Genomic DNA, 19,818 nt, shown 5'->3' with positions numbered 1-19,818 from the left:
CTGTTAAGTCCACAGGGGCAAATTTTATCAGTGTAGGCCTATTAAAAAATCTCCCTTGAAAAACCATTGTAGGTATAATGTTTAGTCTTTAAACAAAAAAGCTCTGCAATAACATGGGATGGTAAGATAGTAAGAGGGATGGTAAGAGGGAAGTAAAGGTTTTGGGTAATGAAAACAAAAAAAGTAGGCGCAAGCATACTCTGCGGTCTTAGATTTATAATCTGAATATAGGTCACCAGGCTAACTAGTTTATTAGGGTCTCTTAAACTAGGTTCTGAAACTATGATTTGAAGTTGGTTTATTAAGCACAGCTGATCTTAATTACAGTTTTGTATACCATACAAATAGGCCAGAGTGACTAGCATTTGTCAGGGTAAACCAACATCCAAGTGATTAGCAGGAAGGTAAATCCAGCTTTCAGAAACGAACCATATTTGTAATAAATCATTCTGTATTAAATTTCTAGCCTGAATCAGATTAGAGGAAAACAAGCTAGCAAGAGTGGAAGTATTACCTTCATATTAAAAGGGAAAATCAACATTAAAGCTCCCCCCAACCTTATTAAGTATAGAACAAATGTATGAATTTGGGCATTTAAATATATATATATATATATTCAAATATATATATTTAATATATATATATATATATATATATATATATATTTAAATGCCCAAATTCATACATTTATTCTATACTTAATAAGGTTGGGGGGAGCTTTAATGTTGATTATATATATATAAATGTTATTATCATTCTTAGAATATTTCAAAAATATGGTCCAACTGTGTTAAGGCACATGTTGGACAGTGATAAAGGCAGAAGAATGGGTTAACAGAAAACACTTAACACTGGTACAGTCCCATGGCTCCAATGAAATACAAAGCAGCAGAGAAAGACCACAATTATATATAAAAGAAGCAAATTAACTATCTTGAAATGCATACAAGCAGGTTTGTTGTGCACATACTAAATATTAATTCATAATAATTCCCTTGAAAATTAGATGGTATCCATGTACAGACAGAAATGTTCTTAGTCATAGTAAAGGTAAACAAGGCAAACTTTCAAATATGTCTAGAGAAGTTTCAGTGAGCTCATATTTTATTGTAAATCTGGAAAACAACAGCAGTAGCTCAAAACTTGACAATATTCTAGGCTGTATCCATCTCCCGTAGAGCCCTGATGTGGTCTGCCATGCAACTGACCCTCTACCGCTTCCTCCTTCCTGTTTCTTGCATCACAGCTCCTTTCGCCCAGTCTCTCTTATTACCTGCTTTGCAGAGGAGAGAAAGAAAGCCTTCTCTCAATTGACTGAGGGAGGAGGGAAAGAGCCAGAGAAAGCCTTCCCTTGATTGGCTGAGAGTTCCTCCCCCTTAGGAAGGGAGGGAGAGGGAAAGGGCCAGAGAAAGAATGGCAAAAAAAGCAAATGTTTCATTCCAGATATAAGCTTTTTTGTGTAAGCACACTTCTTCAGAGAGAGAGGGGGGAAGGGGGAGGGAATGAGCCAGAGAGAGACAGAGAGTCTTGTGTGCAAGCACACTTTCTTCACAGAGAGAGAGAGAAGAAGGGGGAAAGCAGAGAGAAAGAGAGAGCATTTCTATTTCTTACAGATGGAGGGGTGGGAACCTATGACAGGGCATTGAGCTTTCATGAGTCACTGCTCACTTCTTCAGATACAGCTAGATTAGAGTGTGAATCCATATGTCCTTATATCTTGGAAAGCGAAGTTATTTCAGATGCCAAATGACAATAGCAGGCATTGGTAATGAGAGAAGAAACCTGGGTTTCAGTTCAGTCCAGAAAGATGCATTGCCTTGGACTCCATTATCAGTTGCAATTCAGCAGTCTCTTTTCCTAATCTCCCCTTGAAATTTCTTTGTAAGAGAACTGCTATTCTTAAATGAGCAAATGAATGTCCTGGAAGGTTAGTGACTGGTTTTTTAATGTTTCTGTTTCTAATAGCAATAGAAAAGAGCAAGAATCTAGTAGCACCTTAAAGACTAATAAAAATTGTGGTAGGGTATGTTCTTTCTTGAATCAAGTCAAATTTCAAAACCTTTAACAGCATAATTCAAAACCTTTAATGTCATAATTTGTGAGTCACTGCTCACTTTTTCAGACTTATTTCCATTTATTCTTCGCATCCTCCTCCACCAAATTGAGACCTAGGTTTCTGTCCGGGCTGCCTCCTCCCACCGCCTCCTGAAAACCCCGGCTCTGTGAAAGGGGGTAGGGATGGCCACAATGAGCTTCAATGGCCGGCAGCTGCCCGTTGCGCCCCGGAGCCCACCTACCAGCGGGGCTGGTGCTGGGCATCCTGGGGCCTCGGTGGGGAAGCAGTCTGGCCCGGGTCGCCTTGCCCCGTCAGAGGAGCACAGATGCAACTGTCCCTGACGGGCTCGGGAGCCCAGGCGGAGAGTGGGCCAGCGGCACTGAAGATGACAGGTGGCGCTGAGGCCATCACAGTTGTTGCGCCTGACATAGCGGGTGCCCCACCCATGGAGTCATTCCGGGGAGTGGGGCATGCAGCGCGCCGCAGAGCAGGGGGCAGGAGGATGCAAGGAATGGCGGGGTCGCAACCAATGGCTGGGGGAGGAAGGTGATGGGCAGGCAATCACGGGGCTGGACGGGGAAGGAGTACTGTGGCACAGAGGTGTGAGAGAATAAAACGGGGGGAAATGCTGACGGCCAGGGAGGAAGAAATGATGGAGAAGAACAGGCCATCCCAGAGAGAGACAGAGTGCCTGACTCCGCTAAGGAGGTGGTGGCGTGAGGCAATGCACACACTCCTCCAATTCTGAGACCACAAGCACCCCTTTCCCTCCCTCCTCCACGCCACGGCCACCCCGAGGGGTGGGGCCAGTGTGAGGGGAGATCACCGTTTCCTATCTCATTACCAATGCTGATATCTCCATGCCTATTACCCCTTTGCACATCACACTTAATCCAATCAAGCCTACTATTGCCATTTGGCAACTGAAATAATCTTTATAAAGTTTATATCTCTGGTACCTCATGTTACATTTTATGGCACACATGGCCCAGCCCAACGAAGTGACATTTATGTCAGATCTGGCCCTTGTAACAATTGAGTTCGATACCCCTGAAATGTGCTTATACCTGGCAAATATTTTCTTCTTGGTTATGCATGGGACAGAGAAAGAGAAAGAAATACTTTTCTCTCTTTCTCACAATACAAGAACTTGTGGACACTCAATGAAATTACTGAGAAGTCAGGTTAGAATGGATAAAAAGGAAGTACTTCTTCACCCAAAGGGTGATTAACAGATGGAATTCACTGCAACAGGAGGTGGTAGAAGCTACATGCATAGACAACTTCCAAGAGGGAACTGGATAAACATATGGAGCAGAGGTCCATCAGTTGCTATTAGTCACAGGGTATGGATGGAACTCTGACTGGGGCAGTGATGCTCTGTATTCTTGGGGGAACAACAGTGGAAGGGCTTCTAGGGTCTTGGCCCCACTGATGGATCTTCTGATGGCACCTGGTTTTTTTGGCCACTATGTGGCAGAGTGTTGGACTGGGTGGGGCACTGGCTTGATCCAACATGGCTTCTCTTATGTTCTCAACTGTTGTTGTTTGCCCACAGTGGGTAAAGAGAAAAGACTATGAAGTACAAATGAATTTGGAAACTAGAGCGCATTTAAGCCAGTGGGTAAACGGAGCAGATCAAGCTACGTATGTTCTGGAAGCTGATGAAAAGTACAGTGCTGATTCATTTATAGCTTTGCACCACAATGCACACAAAACACAGTTATTTCCATTTATGCTAAATTTATACTGAATATAATGCTGTTTGGTCCTTGTGTTTATAATTTACAAGCTTATTTTCATTAGAAGCTCCTCACTGAAAACTCACCCTGTGGAAATCTAGATTTTTTACTTTCAGAGGACCCATTTTAATGGCACTTCCCCAACTCCCTTTTCCCCATAATCTGTTTCTTTTGAAATCTACACTTCTCACTTCAAGCAGCCCCATTTTAATGGCATTTCCTCCAACTCCCCTTTCCTTGTAATCTGTTTTCTTGCTACTTTTCTTTTGAAGGATTGTGTTTCTAAATCAAATGCACAGATTACAGCTGAATAATTAAGCACCAGCCTACACACAACTGAACACGATGCCTTTGCAGTTCCGTCTGTAGTGACTCAAGTCTCCTAAACTTGGCTTCATCCCAGTGTAAGGTTGGCATCTAGTTTTATCAAGGATTTACTCAAAAGGAACTTGGCAGGGAGTATAGGCGGCTTTGTTTAGTACTGGCTACATTACTTTGAGAGGTCCTGAAAGCTTTGCTGCTATTTAAAAGCCAAACAAAAACCAAATGTACTAGTTTTAAAAATACAATTTACATTTTTCAGGCTGGATGCAAGCATTTGTCACAGTGAACGGGGTGTTCATAAGTGAGGCAAAACTATTTTAGTCAAACCCTATACTTATTTGTACACAATCCTGCTATTTCTGTGTACCCATCTTTTTTAACACTGCAAGACAAAAACTTGGGACAAGAAAATCCCATTTGTTGTTTGCTGTACAAAGTCATGTCAAGAAATCAATGCTTTTAAATACTGGGCTTTCTTCCTTTTCGCTGTGGCAGCAATGGGCAGGTATATGATTACTAATTCACTAAGGTAGAGGTAGTGTCACACATCATCTTGATTTCCAGATATTTTAGAAATCACTCACTATTAAAGTATGAAACGGAAGCTATGTCCATTTATTATACTTAAGAGTGCAATTCTACAGAGAATTACTCTAGTCCATACCCATTTATTTTGGTGAGCTTAGACTGAAGTAACTATAGGATTGCACTGTTAGGCTGCAATGATATACTTACCTGGGAGGAAGCCCATTGAGGGAAGTAAACTTTGTCGTTGTTGTTTTTTAAATGCTGTATGAATAATTTTAACTTGGGGGGGGGTGCTTTGTGATTTTATGTTTTACCTGTACACTTCCTTAAGCAGGTTTCCTGGAAAGGTGGTCTAGCAATGGTATTCATGGTCTGCTGTGAGTGCATCCTATGTCCCAGGTTATGCTCAAACACAGATGAGAGGCCCATCAATTGCTACAAGCCATGGTTAATAGAGAGAATCTCCATATGCAGAGGCAGCAAACCTCAAAGGCTGCTATTTATGCTACTGTTTATTTATGTTATTGTTTGTTCATTTATACTATTATTTATTTATGCTATTCCTCCCCCCTTTTATAAAGCTTTCCAAAGAAACTGGGCAACTGCTGTAAAAAACAGTATGGTGGACTATATGGACACCCAAACCAAATGGCCCCAATCCCATGCAGAATTGTGCATTGGAGTAAGCTTAATGTTGTTGCCGTGTGGCTAACTAACATGTGCACTGTATTTCAGCAGCTGAAAATATAAAAGCGAAGTGAAACAATGCTTCACACAGTTGTCAGTTGATTATGCCAAGGTACCTGGGTGTTTTAGCCACTGTGTGACTCAGAGTGTTGTACTGGGTGGGCCACTGGCCTGATCCAACATGGCTTCACTTATGTTCTTAAGACAAGCTTACAAGACATTTGTTCTCTTTTACCAATTAGGCTTTGTCTCCCCCCCCCCCCCCCTTTTAACTGAAAAAGCAACTCTTTGCAGCAGCTTACCATTCAATATAATACCTCAATACCACTGTATCCCTAACACAGATGGATACTTTTGGGAGAAGATCAGGATTGTGCTCTTCTATCCCTATTCCACCAAAGATGTTTGTCCAATGGCCTGTTAACTTTGAACAGGAAGATCAATCAAATGTAGGATAAGTTCACCGCAAAATCAGAGATACAGAACATATTTTCCAGTCTTCATCCATGACATTCTGCAATGTGGACACCAGAGTGGGGCAGGATAAACCAGCCCAATCCCAAAACCCTATTGAAAGAATATTTGCATATGTCTTATGTCACTTAGAGCCGGCGCGTGGGAGTAGGCCATGTAGGCAGCTGCCTAGGACACCACATGGCCTATGGGGCACCTCTAGGCGCCCCCCTCCCCACACGCCAACCCACTCAGCTTCCCTGTGCTACAGGGAGGTGGAGTGGGGTTGGGTGTTTGCATGCCAGGCTCAAGAGGAGCCTGCTGTGCAAACCGAGCCATGTGCCCCACTTTGCTTACCCATGCTGTGGGGAGGTGGAGCGGGGCGTTTGCAGACCAGGCTCCTCAAGAGAAGCCCGCTGTGCAAACCGAGCCATCCACCCTGCTTCGCTTCCCCGCAGTGCAGGGAGGCAAGGCCGGGCATTTGCATGCCGGGCTTCTCGAGAGGAGCCCGCCCTGCAAACTGGGCCAAGGGTGGGGGGGAAGGCCTTGCTGGGGGCAGCAAAAGTCCCAGCACCAGCCCTGCACACATGTAAAAATGTGAAGTTCAGTTTCATGACCAGGAAGGCTGAACCTGTACTGTTTCTGTAAAATTATATTGTCTATTAGCAATCAAAATCCTGCTTTATTAGTCTGAATTATCTGATGTAAAATTGAACACGTACTGATGCAATCATTCTCTAACATCATAATAATATAAAATGTAAGTAGTGATTTGAGAAACTATGAACCAGATTGCACAGACATGGGCTTGGATCCATTGATGTGTGAGTGGAAACACAAACAGGCCAAGAGCAGTTCCGTTTATGTTTTGTGCAACACCTAGTGCTTTCCTCCTATATATTACAGTACCCAGAACCTAGTTCCACAATATCGTGCACAAAGGAAAATGCAAGTGGAATATAAGAAGTCTGACTTCACACACACAGCTTCTGTGGTCTTTTTTTTGAATTTCACCTTGACTAAGAGCTGTAGAGAAATTAGAAATTTTGAACCTTATCCAACTATGAACGTCACTCAATTTTTCATCATTCAATTTCTCAGCAGAAAACTGTTGCCAGCGGAATGGTTGTCAGTGTATTCTGTTTATGCTGGAAGAGTCCATTTGAGGAGAGAACCGTTCCCCCGCCATTTCAGATACCATGCAATCATTCCTCAGATCCACATATACGGATTATTATGAAGCATAAAAACATAACTACAAAATGTAATTAAAATACACTGTTTTTAGCAACTGAATTCTGAATATATCCAGAAAGGATGCGAATCTTGTCCTGCACCAAATGAAATGTGTCCGTTAGTTGATCTACAATGTCAAATTCATACATGAAATCCAACATAATGAACCAATTATCAACAACATATACATTCCCTACAGTTACATAAGAAAAAAATTCTTGAAACTTCTAGGCATTGTTCATACATATACACTCTGATATGGAAAGTTTATGAATGCATGGACAAAGTTTTGTATGCCTTTTCTGTGAAGCTGATTTCTTACATGAGTTAGTCAACTTGTTTGCAATGACATGCTGAAAATGGCCACATCAATGCAATACCCAGTCTTTACAAACAGCTGGCTATGTAGAGTTAACTACACACAGCTGTCTTTCCAAAAGCTACCATGTTACATTATGCACATATGGATTTAGCCTCAGGTTTAAACAGGAACACAGAAGTACACAAAACTCATATTCAAAATGTTTCTAAAATAGAGACATAAGGATAAATAACAGAAACTGGAATATAATGTTATTGTTATATGTTTTTCAAGCCAGTTCTGTAGAGCCTTTCTCCGCTGATGTAAATATATCAACAGCATAACAATACAGTCTCAATTACTCTTACCACTCCACCAAAGAGGATACATTTACACATCTATCTCCAATTTTGACATTTATCTGCTTCACTGCTTCCCTCCAGAATTAGATCTAAAAAAATGGTGACCATATAAACTTAGCTTGTTATTCCTGTTTGCATCTGTTAAAACATCTTCATTATGTTGTATGCTAATTTGCTGTTCAATCTCTACCTTTATGTATAGACTGGTAACTTCCATTTCTATGTATCAGAGAAAGTATGAGTGCACATGGAAGCTCATACCTGGAATAAAACTTTGCTGGTCTTAAAGGTGGCCACTGGACTCAAACTTTGTTCCCTTCAAGGAAGACAGGGTGGTATACATGGTTCTCCCTCCAATTTTGTCACCATAGCAATCACGCAAGGCTGAGAGGGTGTGATAGGCTCAAAGTCACCCAATCATCACTATGGCAGAACATAAATCAGAAACTGTCTCATCAGTGTGTCTCACCACACTAGTAACTTTAAGAAGGGCATAATTCTTGGTAGTAAAATAGGAAGAGAACTTTCTAAAAATCCAGAATGACAAATCTTGCAATGAAAATCTGAAATGCACTAGTTTTTATTTTAAATGAGGGGTGTCCTTATCTAAATTGGGGGGGGGGGGTGCATTTCCTACAAAACCTGGGCGCTGCAGTTTTACCCTCCTACAAATTACTATATCTTGCAAAAATGCAGTCAGATTAGCTTTATACATGCAAAACTTCAGACAGCAAATTCTGTGGAGAATAAACTATTACTAGGATTAACCCCTCACCCTGCACAAATGCTGAGCAGCACTGCATTTTACTCAGCACAAATACCTGGTTCCCCACCACATCAACAGAGGCAAGAACCTCAGGCACTGGCAATGACACTGGGGCCAGTGATTCAAGAGGAAGCAACAGGCATGGCTTATGCCTGCCACTGATTCCTAGACCCACACAGCTGACAATTGTGATGAGCCTGAAGTGCAAGCAATGCTGCTGAGGCCTGGCTTGCTCTCAAAATGTCTGACGAAGTATGTCATTCAGCCCACCCATCTTTTTATCTGCCAGCACACCAACACCTTCAGAGGTAGAACCAACCAGGGCCAACCGTAGGGCATGTGGCACCCCAGGCAGACTCATGGCCCTGCGATCCACATGACGGACAAGTGATAGGGAGGAGGAGAGCTACTGAGGGGGGAGGAAGGGGCGGATGGAGAAAGAGGATAACATCGGCAGGTAAGGTACTGAGGGGGGGAAGGGGTGGGCGAGCAGAGGAAGAGGATGGCGTCGGTGGGCGAGCTACTGATGAGGGGAAGGGGTGGGCGAGCCGATGAAGAGGACAGTGTTGGCGGGTGAGCTACTGAGGGGAAGAAGGGGCGGTTGGAGGAAGAAAATGGCGAGGCAGGCAAGCTACGGAGAAGCGGAAGGGGTGGGCGGGTAGAGGAAGAGGCAAAGTAGGGATTTGTCTAGGGCATGGAGAGGGCCACTTTGGCGCACCCTGCCCTGCTGGTGCCCTAGGCAAATGCCTAGTTTGCCTAGTGGGTGAGCCGGTCCTGGGCAAAACAAAGTTGGAGTTCAGTGGCATCTTTAAGTTTTATTATGGTATAAACTTTCATGTGCAAACACAAAATACAGGTCTTGTATCTGATGAAGTGTGCATGCATATGAAAGCTTATACCATGAATAAAACTTTGTTAGTCTTAAAGGTATCACTGGACTCAAACTTTCTTTTAATACTTCAGATCAACATTGCTACCCACCTTCAGAGGTAGATGATGCACTTTCTTGTGTGTGAGGGAGTCAGCCAAAAAGATTTCCTAACCCTGAGCAACCTTACTTTCAAGATAGTATTGAAGTTCACTGTGTAAGTGCTGCAGGCTCTCCCAGGAATATGGCTGCTATATCATCTAGATCATCAACTGTTGTGGTATTCTGGTCTTGATATTGTCTAGGAAGACCTACACCAACCCTATGGACAGTCCAGTTAATCTGGTTACTGCTCTGCCTAATAAAGTATAGCTGAAGTAGATCAGTCATGTTAGCTAGCCGAGACCATTCCAACAGGCAGCCAGACCATTTTTAAAAATAAATATGTGGAATAAATGTAAACAAAATCTTTGAAATATTTCATTTACATTGTTTTTGTTTAACCTTTTCTATTTAAATCGCAAAACAATGAACTAAATGGTATGTAATCATTAAAATAGCTACCCTAATTTTATGTGCAGCTGATTTTATTTAATAGCTAGTTTCCAAGCAAGTGGCTCAAACCATAAACTCAGAGTTTACATAGACTTAAACTGTAAGAATGCTTTATGCAGATACCACAGCTTTTTGGCTTCACTAATCTGAATTGAATCAAAGTACAACACCACTCTTTTAATAACAGAGGACTGTAATAGTGGGCAATGAATAATTTAATATGCTGTATATTATATAGTGATCTCAACAATTCTGAAATATTTAGGGTTTGTAACACATGTGTGCTTTATATATGAAATGAATTCAGAAAAGTTTAAATTAAATAATCAAACATTTTAAAGGGTATGCCTTCTAGCTGGAGATTCTCCAGTTACAGTTTATAAAATCAATGTGGACTTCTTTTTCTTTATTATAGCAATAAAGCTTCCCGGGAAGCCTTTTGAATTTTTAAAAAATTAAAATACAATGCTGGAGACCAAACTGTTTACATACGATCATTGATGAAATACAAAGGTAGGTTAATAAGAAATATACAATTAGAAATTATTGTTCCCTAACAATTTTGGAACATCTGTTCGGAGGCATTCAGTCAACTTGAAAGAAGTACCCTTCTGGTAAACATGTTATTTTTTTGTAACTAGTGAATCTACATGGTATAACTAACCTGTAAAGAAAAAGGCTTTTAAGACCTTGAACAGAAAGAGCTTTCTGTGGTGAAATGGTGAAGAGACCTGTGCTAGGCACTTGACAGCTCACTAAGCCATTTCCCACAGAGATTCTGTTTAACACGCTGCTCTGTGCTCAGTGATCCAGTACAGAGCTTCACACTCATTCCAAAAAACTCAGGCAGCCAAGGTATTAAACTGAACTAAACAAAAGGGCTGTGGGTACGAAGCCAAAATCACCAGTTTTCTTGATACATTGAGAGGAATTAGAAAGAAGAGAGGAAATTAGAGAGAATATCTACTGAGGTTCATGTAGAATCAAGTATAATAAGCAACAACCTAGGTTAAGGGGAACAAGGATTCTATTTTTCAAGCCAACCTGAGAATTGCCAGGGGCCGTTCAAGCAGAAGAATGGTGCAATGATCAGTACAAGTAATTGTATAATACAACTAGGGAAGAAGAAAAAACTAACTCAAAGGAAAAAATACTAATGTATTATGTTTTTAGTGTATGAAAATTAAACATTTTTTGACAAGCATATTTGGTAAGATTTGAAAGAAAGGCAAGAGAGAAAAAAATGGAATATATGAGGACAGAATTTCCTTTCAGCTGGATTTGTGTGATCCTAATGTAAGCAGATGAACTGAAAAATGCTAAACATATTCAGTTCAACTGGACAACCTACCTACATTGAGGCAACCCTTCAGTTTCTGTTCCTAGTATCAGGATTATCTGAAATAGTATATTGATTTGTCAAACCAAGCCTTTCTATATGCAAAAATGCTTCTATGTATGATGTGAGGGGGCTCCTCCAGCTCCACCAGCTTGTGCTCCATCATCTTGCTCATTGTCTCAGGCAGGTCTCCACAGGCCTCAGAATGGGGAAGAAAAGGGTGTTGTTCCACCGTATTAATTTTCCTTTCCGCAGGACCACACAGAAAAGCTGTGTCATCTTTAGGGGTGTGTGCTCAGTATATACCAAGCCAAATTTTCAGGTATTTATTTTTTCAGGATGCCAAAATAGCCATGCCTGACTAAATACCAATTTTATCTACTGGGCACAGCTAAATGACTTCTTTTGTTGAGTCAAGCCGCCACAGCAGAATGACTCAGTGAGTGAACTGAATGCATTTAAAGTTTCACATACACATGAAGCTGCCTTATGCTGAATCAGACTTGTGGTCCATCGAAGTCAGTATTGTCTACTCAGACCAGCAGCAGTTCTCCAGGGTCTAAGGCAGAGGTCTTTCACATCACCCACTGCCTGGTTCTTAACTAAAGATGCTGGGGATTGAACCTGGGACCTTCTGTGTGCCAAGCAGATGCTCTGCCACTGAGCCTTGGCCCCTCCCTGTAAAAGACTTCACTTGTTGAGTCAGGCCGTAGAAGCAGTGGGACTTAGAAAACAAACTTCAATTCACTCTCTGAGTTGTGCTGCAGTGGCAGCCTGACTTGGCCAATGAACTGGAGGCATTTAAAGTTTCAGTGCCTTCAGTTCACTCACCAACTCACGCCACTGCAGGCACGACTTGCCCAGTGAAATTCTCCATTATTCCCTATGAGGACGGTCCCCACAGGGTATTAATAGAGCTGAATAAATTCAAGTTTCTGGAATATTTACCTGAATACCAATACAATACTTATACTGATATTCAGGAATATTTGGGAATCAAAAGAGTTTCCGGCTCAACATTAGGAAGAACTTCCTGACTGTTAGAGCGATTCCTCAGTGGAACAGGCTTCCTCGGGAGGTGATGGGCTCTCCTTCCTTGGAGGTTTTTAAGCAGAGGCTAGCAATGAAGCAATGAAGATCCTGTGAATTTATAATAATAATAATAATAATAATAAATTTTATTTCTACCCCGCCCTCCCCGCAAAGCGGCTCAGGGCGGCTAACAGTAAGTAATGTATTAACATAAATAGTAAAACATTAGATTAGCAATTAAAATTACACATATAAAAACCCGTTAATTCAGTTAAAATACTTAATTTACAATTACATTATATATATATCTGGCAGTAATAGCTGTTCTGGCGCTGATTCTGCCAGTTTAAATGGTGTTAAAGATGGCGGTTCTTCGTTCATTGCAACTCAGCAGTCCGTATCATTATAGGCGTATCTAAAAAGGGCAGTCTTGCAGGCCCTGCGGAACTGGTCGAGGTTCCGCAGGGCCCGCACCTCCTCCGGGAGCTGGTTCCACAGTGCAGGTGCCGCAACTGAAAAGGCTCGCACCCTGGTGCTTTGGAGCCTGGCCTCTCTCGGCCCAGGGATGGTCATTTTGTTTTTACTTGCTGACCTCAGTGCCCTCTGGGGTTCATACGGGGAGAGACGGTCCCTTAGGTAGGCAGGTCCTCGGCCATATAGGGCTTTAAAGGTAATAACCAACACTTTGTACTGGACTCGGTAGATAACTGGCAGCCAGTGCAGTCCGCGCAGCCCCGGCTGTATGTGCTCCCATTTCGGGAGCCCCAGTAACAGCCTGGCCGCCGCATTCTGCACTAGCTGCAGCTTCCGAGTCCGGCACAGAGGTAGCCCCAAGTAGAGGGCATTACAGTAGTCCAATCTTGAGGTGACCGTTGCATGGATCACTGTTGCAAGGTCGCGGCGTTCCAGGAAGGGGGCCAACTGCCTTGCCCGCTTCAGATGAAAGAATGCTGACTTGGCAGTGGCTGCTATCTGGGCCTCCATTGATAATGAAGGCTCCAGTAAAACACCCAAACTCTTTACCTTTAGGGGGAGGTATTTGTGAGTTTCCTGCATTGTGCAGGGGGTTGGACTAGATGACCCTGGAGGTCCCTTCCAACTCTATGTTTCTATGATTCTATGACTAGGGGTGCGCAAAAAAAAAACCCCTTTAAAATCCAATTTGGGTCTATTGGACCCAGAAAATATTCACATTCCAGTATCAGGATTGACCCTGGCTTCTCCTGAGACTTGCTATTTCCTTTTTGTTGTTAACAATAAATCCCTTTGACTGGAGGTCTTCAGCCATACAATAATATATAGTACAAATATTAACAATCACAGAATGATAATAAAAGAAAATTATGCTCCAATAAAATACAAAATTGTCAGATTATTACTTAACAGGAAAATGTCACAAAGATATAACAGACAAGAATTTGGCCACAGTTTGCATGACTATAGATCTAGGTCTAGTGTCAGCAAAAATGAAACTTGCAGTTTCATGGCAAGTTAATAGTTGTTCAAAATATTCAAAGTTCTTGCAAGGAGGACCACTGATCAAAGAATAACAACATGCCAAAGGTACAATGATAGAGGCATCCAGAGAATGGAGGCTTGCCTTTGTGCAGGCCTCTCTGGCCTTGTCTAGGCTATGCAGATAAGGCTACTTTGGCTCACTCCAACATTGGGCCCCAGCTGTTCTTCCACCTGCATTTGGAGTTGAGGTGCTAGGTAAGAGCCCTGTGTGGCCACCCAGAAGGCTCTCTATCAGTGGGGATAGAGCTGCTGGGACACACACATCTTCAAGGAAAGCCAAAGTTATCTTTAACTTCTTTTGATAACACTTCAGATAATGTACAGCATCATTACTTAGAGACACTTCATTCGCTAGCTTCCTCCCTATTAACATTAAGCACCAGAGTGACCTTTACAAACAGAACCCTTAGGTTAGAACCTTGCACAGTAACAGAATTGACAGGCAGGGGTCTCTCTTGGGAATCACAATGAAAATATAGTAATGCTATATTATCATCTACACTGTCTGCACAATTTAAAAAAAAATTATTTTAGACCTACATGTACCTGAAAACCTTGGATTCTTGCCAAATATTCCAGCTGTTTTGAAGGCTGCACTGTAGAGCAAGGGGAAGTCAGTGACATTCCTTTCAGACCTATGGCTTCAGCAGTTGGGGATGTTCCATTCATAAGTAGTTCTCTGGCAATCGTAGCTGTACTATTAGTGGCAGGAGATATGCTGAAGAAACAACTAGAAGTTTGGCTCATTTCCTTGGATGGCATATAGTTTACAGTGGTACCAGGAGATGCTTTGTTGCGGCTGGCTTCCATCTCTTGATAAACATCAGGAGAGAGATGGAGAATTCCCTTTGGTGCTGAAAGCAAAGCAAACATCATTCTTATTACATTTATAATTGTTTAAATGTTACAAAAAAACCCTGGGTCAGATTCTGTAGAAAAACTTGTGGGAGGAACTAGAAGAGTAGATATCTCCCCACCTTCCTGTCTCCTACTCAACTAGCTGTTTGTCTTTAACCTCTTCTCTGAGGTTGGGGGAGCCCCCAGAAACAAAATGTACCATGAGGCAGAGTGCTACAGCAACAAGGAGAAAAGGTAAAATCACCTTCCCTTCCACTAATGCACTATAGAGCCAGAAGATACTATTTTATGAATAATTTTTCGCCATACACTGTTGAGTTCAATGTTAAGGGCATGAAGTGCAAGATTCAGGTTAAAAGCCACAGCATATTCAGTATATATAAATACTTTTAATTTGTGGCCTTACACTCACAGCTATGAAGCAGCTATCGGTAACAGTGGGATGGATTGCAGTGACATGTGACAGATACATGATTTCTACTGGTACATCTGCAGACTAAAACAAAAGACAATGCCAACACAAGGAAGTTGCAAGTGCTCACATTTTCTTTGAATATTGTCTAATGAAAATCTGATTTTCACAAAAGTGCTTCATATATATAATACATATATACACACATGCAACATTAAACAATATAAATGAAAAAAAATGTGTTTGTTCAGAAATAATAATAGAATTAATACGGTGAAAGAAAACCCATTTAAAATTCCAGTACAATACTATAAAACATTTTAAACCACATCAAAAAGTACAGATGTCTAGTCCACTGATGTAATATCACTTCAAACAAACATTTCACATGCTCTCTCAGCCTTTTCAGTGTTTTTACATGATCCACCCAAATATCTAACTGCTGTCTGGAACAATAGTTGGGAATTCTTCCAGATTACGAATCTTTCTAAATGTTAAAATAACGAATATGAAGCATAGGATGAATAAAAAAACCCATGTCCAGCATAATACACCATATGTTTTTAAACTGTATCCATATTACTATAATAACATCACTCAATTAGTAAAAATGACAAGAACTTTCCATTTATGTAACACCTTTTGTTTTGAAGATTTGGAAGTATTACACACGTCAACAAATTATGTCACACAGTTCTTCTTTGAGGTTTGAGCCATTCTGGAACTACCAATGATATTTCTAACAAAACTCTTGTTTTAAATAATGTCATATAAAAGCATTATTCATATTTGCATTATGAAATGGGGTTTCACTTCAGAGTGACTGAAGTGATTCCAGAGAGTGACTTCTGTATTCTTTTTTTATATTCAGTGAAGACATGACAGAATTTTAATTGAGCAGTCTTGTTATGTAATTCTGCTTATCTTTTTGTATACATTGGTTTCCCAGATCTTTGATATCTGAAACTATTAAGATTCACTTATTACAAATGGTTGATCAACATGTCGGAAGCTAATGTATTTAACAACTCTGATATGATTCAGTCATTAACTGAACTTGGAGACCTATAATTTAACGTATAATATTGGAGCATCAGTTTAATTATAAATTCCTGCAAAGGCCTAATTTGATATAATCCTATCTCAAAGGCATTATGTATAAGAATCAGACTCATTATCTTAAAAATAATTTTATGACCACACACTACTTGCACCTGTTTGTTATTTCTTCTTCTAATTTTATTTATTTATTAAATTTATATTCTTCCCTTCCCAAAATGGGGTCAACTTCTTTTTCTAAATAGCTGTTACATTAAATTTATATCCCACTCTTCCCAAAACAGGTTCAACTTCAGTTTGTCAACTTCTTATGACACCTTCTTACTCCTTGATGGCACTTCCAAGGATATGGTGGAACCAAGTAGACAACTTGATTGGAAACCTTTTCAGCTGTGCCCAATGTACTTGGAGATGCCATCAAGTAGTAAGAAGGTGTTTTACATAGCTATAACATTAACAATAAAAAAGGGAAAAAAATGTCAACCAAGAGTACTGCAAATGTGGGAAGTCCTTATGCTTTTACCAAATTTTCCCAACTACCACATAAAAGGAAGGCTCTACACCATCACATTCTACAAACCTATGATATTAAAGACTCCTTTAAAATAAGCACTTTAGGTTTTTAATATTAAAAGCATTTTACATTTGCTAACAAAACAAGCTAGAAAAACCTTGGGTTGGTGAGAGAGTTACAAATTAAAATACACATGATGGCCAGGATTCTAAATATTGTTTATGCTGTGCATCATTCCGGCTGTATTTAATAGGAATTGGCTAAGTGAAGCACTGTTTTTAAAGTTGTGGGTACTATTGGATACATATTTTCCAAGCAAGAAAGCAAATAAATAAATGTTCAAGCACAAATTTGTACAATTAAGAACATATGCACATCAGAAAAACAGTTAAGCTCAATCCAGATTTCACTGGTCTGTGCTAACTTCTGTTGTATTTTAAATGTATGTACAAGATAAGATTTAAAACACTGCTGTTCCAAGGGTTTTTGTCCCACTTTGGTTCCCAAACTGCTTTGTCAGGTCTTACTGTTAGCAAAGTGGCACCAGTGCTGTCTTATGACACCTTCTTACTACTTGATGGCACTTCCAAGGATATGGTGGAACCAAGTAGACAGCTTGATTGGAAACCTTTTCAGCTGTGCCCAATGTACTTGGAGGTGCCATCAAGTAGTAGGAAGGTGTCATGAGACAGCACTGGTGTCACTTTGCTAACAGTAAGACCTGACAAAGCAGTTTGGGGAAAAAAGCAGGACAAAAAACCTTGGAATAGCAGTGTTTTAAATGCATCTTCTGGCATTATGTATTTATGCATCTTCTGGCCCTCTGCTGAGGATTATATTCCACATTTTCTTAATCTATTCGCTACTGTCTATTTGCTTTTGCCTTGAATAGCATGTAAAACACTATTTCACAAAATAAAGTTTGCTCAACAATTAAATCATTCAGTCTGATGATCCTTGGGTTTATTTGCTTGTACCCTGGAAAATTGTTTAATATCCAGGATATACAGAATAACATCTACAAGCATGGGGTTTCAGGCACACACAAACTGCAGGAGGCTAAAAGTATGCTTAATGAATCACCAGCAACAGGTGATGCTTTGCTTTCTACCAAATGAGACCATACCATGGCAAAGCAGTGTTTATTGCCTGCTATGGTTTGTCGATTCAGGCAACATGGCAAATCAGGTTTCCCAAACCATGGTATGCAAAATCAACTGATCTCAAATCACAGTTTATTAATTCATATGTCATAAAATAAGTTAAATTTTGTTCTTGGCAAATGCAAATTGATGGTAAGTATCTGATACAGGATTCTGAGGAGCATATTGCTAAAAAAAAAAAATAGGATAAACAACATTTATTTGAATGTTTCACAAGAAGGAAACAGCCAGGAAGATGACTGTGCCTCCTCTTACCAGTATAGCACTGGAAGGACTACTAAAAAGGTAAGACTGTAGAAATGCTTAATAATTTATTTGCATAATAATCTGAAAGGTGTATAGCAGATTTCTTACTCCAGAACTGCTATTTATGGAAGAGGGTATCTGAAGTATGAGGTCAGCTAGAATTACAGAAGTGAAGTGGGTACATATTTCTGTCCCACTTTCAGAGTATACTGAACTACAAAACAATAGTTAGTTCTTAATTTAAAAATAGCAAGTCAGTGGCCTGCATTCTAGTGTTCAATCTCATTGGCAATAGAACCACTCAAGTTATTGGAAGATTCCTTAGGCTGGAAGCGGCTCCAGATTTTCCTGAACAAAGTAGTTGAAAACATACCTCCCACTCCCAGATGGCATATACTAGAGACCATGAATGTAGCAATGGGCACCAGCATAAATGGCTTCAAATGGGGATTAGACAGATTAAAAGAATGTAAACCAATCACTGGCCAATAGCCATTATAACTAATAGAGCCTTCAGATACAAAGTTATTAAAATTCAGAATACCAGTGCTAAGAAGCAACATAAAGGAAATATCTTGGCCTTTTTGTCCTCTTTGTTGGTCTTCTAGGGCAACAATTTAGACACTGTACAAATCAGAATGCTAGACAAGATGGATGACCCGGACCATTTGTCTGATCCAGCACAGATCTTATGTATGTGGACATCCAAAAGGTCTTAACAAACTCTTTCATTAAATGATTCCACCTAGGATCAGCAGTTATGGGGATAAAAGGACAGTTGCTCTTATAACAGGAAGAAGAATATTAAATTAAACTGTCAATTTTCACAATGGAGGAAGGTAAGCAATGGTGTTCTCCAAGGATCTGATAGGACTTGGAGCTATTTTCATTTGTTTACAAATGATCCAGAATTGTAGATGAGAATGAAGTATTTACGATGGAAATCAAAATGGACTGTGAAGTGCTTCAAAATGACCTCTCAAAACTGGGCAAGTGGGCAACAATATAGAAACTAAATCTCAAGTAAAGATAAAGCACAGATATTTACTGATGTGGCAAAGAGAGTGATTTGAAGATTGTAATTAATTAGGTGCATAGCAATACGAAAAAGGCAAATTTATATAATAGATATTATGAAGAAATAAAGTGAAATAGAAGTATGCAGTATAATAATGATGTTATATTAATCAATGTTGTAAGCATATTTGGAATAGTGTGTACAGTTCTGGTCATCCTTATTCCAAAGTTCTAGTTTTCTCTCTTTTCTAAGAATTGGAAAAAGATATAGTAAAAATGACCATGAAGATCATAGCATTTTTCCTACAAGGAAAATATGAAAGGCTTGTGCTTTTCTATTTAGAAAATAATATGCCAAGGGAGGTACACAACAGATGCTTATAAAATTATGTATGGTATGGACAACTCGTCTCCCCCCCCACACACAACGTTCAAATGAGGGGACATTCAATAAAGGTCATAGTAGATTCAAGGAATACAAAAGAAAGGTTTTCATTAAAATTATTTATATACCATTTTATGAATGTTGTTCTCTCAAACTGACTAAATAAGTGAATTTTTAAGACTACACTACCATTACTTTTGCTAATATTCACCTCACAGGAAACAATGAACAATTTACACATAAGAGTTTTCACTTTCAGAGCTTCAGCAACATTTGTGAATGAAGGAATAGGAAAGTGCAATGATGTAATCACAGTTGGTAGCTGCAGACAGGAAACAGAAAACCTACAGAACATTCATAATCAAAACAGTGGCTCAATTTTATCAAGTCTTATACT

The 19,818-nt window shown here is 40.1% G+C and overlaps 1 protein-coding gene across 2 annotated transcripts in view; it reads right to left on the bottom strand.

Annotated features, from left to right (window-relative positions):
- The window catches only part of STAU2 (staufen double-stranded RNA binding protein 2), a 228,102-nt gene that overhangs the window by 89,463 nt on the left and 118,821 nt on the right, over positions 1–19,818 (bottom strand). The window contains exon 12 of one of the 2 annotated variants that reach the window (XM_060243645.1): positions 14,308–14,621. In XM_060243645.1, the coding sequence (XP_060099628.1) occupies positions 14,308–14,621 (314 nt within the window). The remainder of the gene's footprint in view (positions 1–14,307; positions 14,622–19,818) is intronic. The other variant, XM_060243644.1, reaches the window with a different exon arrangement.

The sequence above is a fragment of the Heteronotia binoei genome, chromosome 7, assembly GCF_032191835.1.
Source record: "Heteronotia binoei isolate CCM8104 ecotype False Entrance Well chromosome 7, APGP_CSIRO_Hbin_v1, whole genome shotgun sequence".
Taxonomy (NCBI): Eukaryota; Metazoa; Chordata; class Lepidosauria; order Squamata; family Gekkonidae; genus Heteronotia; species Heteronotia binoei.
Note: the sequence above shows the minus strand (reverse complement) of the source record. Positions and strands in the feature narration are given on the sequence as shown.